General features: G+C 47.1%; 1 protein-coding gene across 1 annotated transcript in view; it reads right to left on the bottom strand.

Moving 5' to 3' along the window:
- Positions 1–3,078: 3,078 nt before the first annotated feature.
- LOC144071199 (nucleosome assembly protein 1-like 4) overlaps positions 3,079–8,101 on the bottom strand; it is a 9,628-nt gene continuing 4,605 nt past the window's right edge. Inside the window, exons 6-10 of the mRNA XM_077596087.1 lie at positions 5,991–6,122; positions 5,846–5,917; positions 5,636–5,775; positions 5,397–5,542; positions 3,079–3,684 (exon numbers count right to left, since the gene is read on the bottom strand). Coding sequence (XP_077452213.1) covers positions 3,221–3,684; positions 5,397–5,542; positions 5,636–5,775; positions 5,846–5,917; positions 5,991–6,122 — 954 coding nt within the window. The 3' untranslated portion in view covers positions 3,079–3,220. The remainder of the gene's footprint in view (positions 3,685–5,396; positions 5,543–5,635; positions 5,776–5,845; positions 5,918–5,990; positions 6,123–8,101) is intronic.

The following is an 8,101-nucleotide window of genomic DNA, read 5'->3' as shown; positions in this document are numbered from 1 at the left end:
TCCTGATCATTGACGAATGAAACAAAAACATGGTTAACATGCTTGTGAAGATTCTGGACAGAAAGGATGAGGAGCTGCTTTAGGTGGTTGTCTTTCCTCAAGAAACTTTCTATCTTCATGGAGAACAATAATTATGTTTTTCACAAGTTCAGGTAATAGTCACACATTTCAAAATTGGGGCCCCCCCTATGAAGATCATTGAACATGAGCTCAAGAGGTACGGCCTTTGGCAAGATGAGCTACAAAGGGAGAGAGAAGGGGGAATGAGCACATGTAAGACAGAACAAAGGACGAAAATGGCCGAATAATGTGGAGCCAGGCAAGAAGCCCACTTTACGGCCAGGCCCCCTTCACAGAAGCGGACACCCCTCACCCGACAAGCCAAGCACACCCGGTGCAAACAAAAAGAGGGGGGGGGGGCTCGCCCATAGCTCTTACTGCCCATTTCACACCTGGACCCAGGAGAGAGCCCACACCAGCCCAGCCCAAGGCCCCCTCCCCCTGCACAAAGAGAGAGAGGAACCACAGCACGCAAATGCCACTGCAGGTTTGAACCTAAATCACTTGAGTCCGATTGTCTCCCCACGGAGGGGGAGGGAAGGAGAGAGAGACAGAGAGATGACAGTGTTGTAATATATTAGTGACAAATTATGGGTCCTTTATTAAACACTGAAATTTATATTAGGAAATGCTTAGTGAAAGGTTATTTTCCCTAAATTTTAATTGAGGTAACAGTGAGCACAGAAAATGGCTCTTATTTTAAATAAAACCGCCTTCTTAGAGCGGATAGGAATTCAGCCAGAGCTTTAACTATTTGTTTTAGCAATATGAGAGTGATTTGCGATTTAGACTTAAGTATTAAGAATCATCCAAATTATTAATGATATCAAACAAGAGAACAATGCAGAAATGGCATTTATCCAAATTATTAGGTAAATTTAGATAGAATAATTAATTTAGGATAGGCATGATTTCACTGAGATGGAATAAACATCATGGAATACCGTCAGTGCACGGAGGGTATTTCATTGTTTGCCCATCAGCAGGTGGAATATGCTTTGGCGTGGGTCATATTAATGACTATTAGAATATTAATGATATACGAATTGCATTAGCATCAAACAGTTGATGTCAACCAAATGACGTTAACCTATTTCTTTTGAGAATGATTAGGCTGATAAGACAGCAAAATGGAGGTAAGCTGCCAAAAAGCCCAGACGTGGGATGGCGCTCTTCACCAGTAATGAAAAATTGCAGACCACTGATTTCTGAAAATGAGTAAGCGTGAATGATTGTTTGTTTGTCTTTTTGTGTTTCTAATTGGCCGACCATCAAGATATAATCAATTAGGTATCAAGGTGGAAAATGATTTAGCAAATTGGAATCGATTTCGGAATTTGCCAATAAGCCGTTTCACGGATGGCAACGCCAAATTATGGAAAAATATTTCGTCCAAGGAAATTTTTAATGAAAAAGCAGCAGTACTCCAAATGTGAAATTTGAAGTGGAGAAACAAATCTGCTATGCGAAATTTGGGAGCACTGGGAAAAAACAGACAGTGCTTGATACGAAATTCCAAAGTACTATTGATTTATTGTGATAATGGCATCCAAATTGTGTTAACAGAATAATTGACTGAATTGAAAAAAGGTTCCATATTTCGTTATGAAATCATTGCGCCTACATAACGAGGTCAACCGGACAACAAAATATGGACATCCTATTTAGTAGACCATACCAAACGCCATTATTCACTACACGATTGGAACTAGAGGATGAGGCTAATCTGGCTATCTGCATAAAAGAAAAAACTTTAAAGGAACACGCTGAATTTGGGTTAGCAGGAGGAGACTGTGCTTTCTAACAGAAAACAGACTGGACCAACGGCGGTCCCGGGAGCCTGGGTGCTCAACACACGCGTTCCTGACCAACCAGCAGACATGAAAATAGCGGGATCCATTTTGTGCACTGTATGAAGGTTCTCTCAGTTGAAACGAATTAGAGGAGACAGGTAAGATAAACTTTTTGACGTAATCAGACGAAATGGCAAGCACTCAAATATTGATTGGAAAGATTATTGCTCGGGGAGCAATGCTGTAAGCCATGAGGAACTTTTTATATTGGTTTTATTGTCTCCATAAAAAAGTGAAAGCGTTTCAATTGAGACCAAACCTTCTTACAGATAGTTAAAGTAAACAATTGAGACTAGATCTTCTTACAGATTTTTAAAGTAAACAATTAGAGAGAAAATAAACTACAATGGATAGAAATGTTACTAGATTTTAATTTTATGCCTGACTATTGAAAAATATTGATTAAGAAAGTTTTATAGGAGATGATTGACAAACTCCAAAGACAATGGAATGTTACATTTGATTAAAAGACTACTAGTTTGGGATATTTTGAATTTCAAACAACTGAGGTTAATATGCAACGCGATACACATTGTTAATTGAATTGGGACTTGATTAGTATGCATTTTAAAAGTAATGGGCTTTAATTGCTCTAAAATACACAGTTATGCTAAAAATGTTGACCCTGACAAACAAGGGGTGGTTACATTTTAGTGGGTTCAATTCTTTTCAGAATTATAAATGTGTGCATTTTGTTTCTGGATATTAATTGATGTGAATGTAACTGTTGCAGAGAACTGGAAAGCTGTTCTCCTGAGGAGAAAGCAGCCTGGTTTGCTTTTTGTATTTTTCCTATTTTTAGTATGATTAGTTAATTTGTGTAATTGCAGGAAAGGAAAAAACAAATATAGTTCTCGATCTTAACAAGGAAGCAGTGATCAAAATAGAATACCAGCTAGCATATTTAATTTTGACTGATAGGCATTTAAGCTTTTCACAAACTATAGTGATGGAATAAGTATAAGATTGTTGTGATTTTTGTTCGTTGGGGTATTAAGCCCAACCTAATAGCTGTCTGCAGATATTGAGTACGTGTTTGAAGACAGCGACAGAGTGCGGCAGCTGGGGAGGCAGCGCGGACACTTGCTGCACAGTACGCACAGCAACAAGGGCTGAGCCGATCTCAAGAACAGTCTGCAGACGACCTGTACACAGCTAAAGGCCTACAGTGCCTACCAAAAATGTACTCCAAAATTGAGCCATGGACAATGTCTCAACAGGGGGGAGATATGGACATCGAAATACCTACTTTTAAAATTTTTGTAGGAACTGTTTAATTTGTTACAGATATAATGTGCAAGATGACCTCAGGCCCAAACGAGGCCAATGTCCAAGAGTGTGGGACTGGTAGAGCAAACAAATGGTACGATAAAACCAAGGCTTAAGAAAACCATGGAAGAGATAAAGAAGCCATGGCCAGAACGCCTAACACTGGTCAGAACGTATATGAAGATAGTGCCAACTAGCTCGAGATTAACACCTTTTGAGATAGTTCTTGGAAGACCATTCCAACTTCCTCTATGGGAAGGTGAACCATGACAAGAGATTAAGGGTGAGGCAGATCTACTTACAGAGTGGATGGTAAAATGTTTGGAGAAACTTGTCCAAAGAACATGTAAGCTGCCGTGATCCTTTTGTCTATCTTGCAGGAGGTGGTGAAGCCAGGTGACTGGATCCTGATCCGAGTCATAAAAGTGAAGTCCTGGTTCTCTCCACGATGGGAAGACCCATTCGTGGCCCAACTCACCAACCTCCACAGCAGCAAAGATCACTGAAAAGTCAAAGTCAATTCACAGGTGACTCTGAGTAGGCTGTAAGTCGGACGGTGTCAAAACCCTTGTCCGTGAAAAACTCATCTGACGTCTACTCACCTGCCACGAGCACCCCTCACTTAACCCTGACCTCCCATAGACTTTGCACCTCTATACAGAAGCCACAGTGAAAGCTGTTGCCACCCACATCACAGTGACTGGACTGTCAGTGACTGCACTGTCAGTGACAACCTGGGCGTATCTGAACGCCCCGCCCACAGAGACTCGAGTTGGAAAACAAGTGCAGGAAACGTCCTGCCTCATCACTGGAAAGGCAGAGCCAAGCGGTCCGCTCTTGGATGGGGACCCAACCTACATCAACATCGGGGTTCCCCGCAGTGTACCAGATGAGTATAAGCTCGCTGACCAAATTGCACGTTCATCCCGAACAACACAGCAGCTGACGGGAGTTTAACCAAGGCCCTGGAGGGTCTTCGATCCCTCAACAGCAAGATGAAAGAACAATCTGGAGAACTACTATGAAGAAGACGTGTGGTATCCTGACAACCTGAATTCACTGGGTCTAGACGCCACACTTAAATCTGCAGTGGTGCAGATGAGATGCATTCCTTTTAAGGGGAGTGAACATAATACCCTTAGGGATGTTGCGGGACAGAGGATGGAGGTGTGTGTGCCATGATGGGAGAACACTGCTGCACCTTCATCCCAGACGAAACCAGTCAATGCTGTTTAAATTTGCAACTCCCTCATTTGCGATTTTGTTTCTGTTCTGTATTTTTTCTGTGTGTGTAATCCCCTGTATCAAAGTTATGATTTGAAATCCAGCACACGCTGGTAGCTTACAGTGACATACAGTATCACCGCATGGCAAACCATACTGGAGATTATTGCGCTTTCAAAGTGTGACGAGCCTCAGTTTGTCGAGTCGTCCGGGTAATTGTACTTGTCTTGACTTAAAAAATTGTGTTCGCTCATTAAGAGGGACGCAGAGGAATTTTTCTCGAATGACGCTAAATACCTCGAGTTTTTCGCCTCTGCCTTGACAAGTGATTTTATTATTTTCCATACCCTGTTGAAAGTAACTGTTGATGATATTTGTATTCTAGAACCTGGATAGGAGGGATATAAATTGATGTCTAATGAAAATTCTTTCAAAGTAACTACAGGGGGAAATGTGGAGTATGGAATGTATTCTTATGCTTTTTATTAGTCAATAGGTTCATTTAGTGTAGTCACTAGGATAGAATTTTGCATGGGCTAGCGGAAATTTCCGTCCGTGACACCTATGAGTTGGGGGCGCATCATCTGCATGTGATAGTATAAAACATGATTAGATCACTGTCCCGCCTTCTGTTTGTACCTATGTCACATGACCTTTGTCAATAAAACTAGTCGACCTGCTGGGGGGATTCAGGGAGTTCAAACTAGTCAGGCTGGAGGATAGATGCGCTCCTGCCGCTGGCTGCTCTGACCCCCTCCTTCAGCTGAAGCTAGATAAAACTCATCATGGCCGACTCTGTGTGCTTCCTCTAATTCGAAGTTATTGAATGTTTATCGATTAGATCCAACACTTTGTGTGTTTAAAATACAGAAATAGCATTAGTTACCGACACAGCGGCTAAAAATACGATGCGCCGAATAGTCGTGAAAATACGGTATATATGATATTTTCCATGAGGATTTTTTGTGTACGGTATATTGGCGGGCTCACCTTTGACGGGGTTGAAAAAGTTGAAAAAGGAAGGGTTGGGAACTTGTTTGGTGACGGTGCGAACGGTGCCGCGCCCTTTGTGCTTCTGCTTCTTCTTGATGGTCTTGACGGTCACGTCTTTGCCCTTGTGCCAGTCGATCATGCAGCTGCGGTGGGTGGGGGCGGGGCAAACAAAGAGGGTCAGTCCCGAGTCCGAAGGACCGTACATTCAGTCGTGAGTCCTCCCCCCACGGCCTCACCCGACACAGTCCACGATCTCCGGCCCTTCGAAGGAGAAGGGCTCCGAAGTGTCGGGTTCGAACTTCATCTTGTAGACTTTGGTGAGGACGGCGTTGTTGAAGTAGCAGTTGGGCTCAAAGTAGAACTCCAGCGTGAAACTCTGTGAAAAGACAAATCTCCCGCCGTTGAGGCTGGCTGGCGTCGGCGCACGCTCTCAACTCCCGACTCACCATGGGCTTGCCGGCCTCCGAAAACTTGACTTGGACGTCTTTGAGGTGCTTGAGGATGGGCTCGTCGTGCTCCTGGAAGCCAAAGCGCCGCCGTTAGGGCGGGCGTGGGCTGGGTTTCCGGTCGACTTCGGCGCCCACAACTTACTTGGATCATGTCGGTCAGCATGTCCGCATTGCGAAATATGGTGAGCCAGAAGTCCGGGATGCCTTTCGGGTCTTCCACGGACGGGGAATCCTCCATCTTGGTGTCGATGGCGATCATTTTCTTGATCTGGTCCTACCGTGTCAAGGCATCCGGAAAAAAAAAATACAGGATGTTTTACAGCTGTCAATGAGAGGGGAGGGCTGCCAAAATGAACGGACCCCTCCCTCCATCAAATCGGCTTTGTTAATGCAGAGTCCAGATCCAATTTACATTTTTGACTTTTGGAAGAAAAAGGAAAAGAGTAAATATGTTTTTTTTATCTAGATAAATGTCCGTGGGGTGGGTGGGGGTTTGAATATTTTTTCATTCCCCCGCCCAAAAAAACGTTAATCAAAATAGTGGCAGCTTCTAGGAGGGGACAAATATTGTGTATGTATGGGTGTGTGTGAGTGCGTGTGAGTGCGTGTGAGTGCGTGTGAGTGCGTGTGAGTGCGTGTGAGTGCGTGTGAGTGCGTGTGAGTGCGTGTGAGTGCGTGTGAGTGCGTGTGAGTGCGTGTGAGTGCGTGTGAGTGCGTGTGAGTGCGTGTGAGTGCGTGTGAGTGCGTGTGAGTGCGTGTGAGTGCGTGTGAGTGCGTGTGAGTGCGTGTGAGTGCGTGTGAGTGCGTGTGAGTGCGTGTGAGTGCGTGTGAGTGCGTGTGAGTGCGTGTGAGTGCGTGTGAGTGCGTGTGAGTGCGTGTGAGTGCGTGTGAGTGCGTGTGAGTGCGTGTGAGTGCGTGTGAGTGCGTGTGAGTGCGTGTGAGTGCGTGTGAGTGCGTGTGAGTGCGTGTGAGTGCGTGTGAGTGCGTGTGAGTGCGTGTGAGTGCGTGTGAGTGCGTGTGAGTGCGTGTGAGTGCGTGTGAGTGCGTGTGAGTGCGTGTGAGTGCGTGTGAGTGCGTGTGAGTGCGTGTGAGTGCGTGTGAGTGCGTGTGAGTGCGTGTGAGTGCGTGTGAGTGCGTGTGAGTGCGTGTGAGTGCGTGTGAGTGCGTGTGGGTGCGTGTGGGTGCGTGTGGATGCGTGTGGATGCGTGTGGGTGCGTGTGGATAAGTGTGAGTGCGTGTGAGTGCGTGTGAGTGCGTGTGGGTGCGTGTGGGTGCGTGTGAGTGCGTGTGAGTGCGTGTGGGTGCGTGTGGGTGCGTGTGGGTGCGTGTGGGTGCGTGTGGGTGCGTGTGGGTGCGTGTGGGTGCGTGTGGGTGCGTGTGGGTGCGTGTGGGTGCGTGTGGGTGCGTGTGGGTGCGTGTGGGTGCGTGTGGGTGCGTGTGGGTGCGTGTGGGTGCGTGTGGGTGCGTGTGGGTGCGTGTGGGTGCGTGTGGGTGCGTGTGGGTGCGTGTGGGTGCGTGTGGATGCGTGTGGATGCGTGTGGATGCGTGTGGATGCGTGTGGATGCGTGTGGATGCGTGTGGATGCGTGTGGATGCGTGTGGATGCGTGTGGATGCGTGTGGATGCGTGTGGATGCGTGTGGATGCGTGTGGATGCGTGTGGATGCGTGTGGATGCGTGTGGATGCGTGTGGATGCGTGTGGATGCGTGTGGATGCGTGTGGATGCGTGTGGATGCGTGTGGATGCGTGTGGATGCGTGTGGATGCGTGTGGATGCGTGTGGATGCGTGTGGATGCGTGTGGATGCGTGTGGATGCGTGTGGATGCGTGTGGATGCGTGTGGATGCGTGTGGATGCGTGTGGATGCGTGTGGATGCGTGTGGATGCGTGTGGATGCGTGTGGATGCGTGTGGATGCGTGTGGATGCGTGTGGATGCGTGTGGATGCGTGTGGATGCGTGTGGATGCGTGTGGATGCGTGTGGATGCGTGTGGATGCGTGTGGATGCGTGTGGATGCGTGTGGATGCGTGTGGATGCGTGTGGATGCGTGTGGATGCGTGTGGATGCGTGTGGATGCGTGTGGATGCGTGTGAATGCGTGTGGGCGAACCCACACACACCCACACACCCCCACCACGCACCCACAACGCACCCACACGCACCCAACACGCACCCAACACGCACCCAACACGCACCCAACACGCACCCACACGCACCCAACACGCACCCAACACGCACCCAACACGCACCCAACAC

This window comes from Stigmatopora argus, chromosome 3 (genome assembly GCF_051989625.1).
Source record: "Stigmatopora argus isolate UIUO_Sarg chromosome 3, RoL_Sarg_1.0, whole genome shotgun sequence".
Lineage (NCBI taxonomy): Eukaryota > Metazoa > Chordata > Actinopteri > Syngnathiformes > Syngnathidae > Stigmatopora > Stigmatopora argus.
Note: the sequence above shows the minus strand (reverse complement) of the source record. Positions and strands in the feature narration are given on the sequence as shown.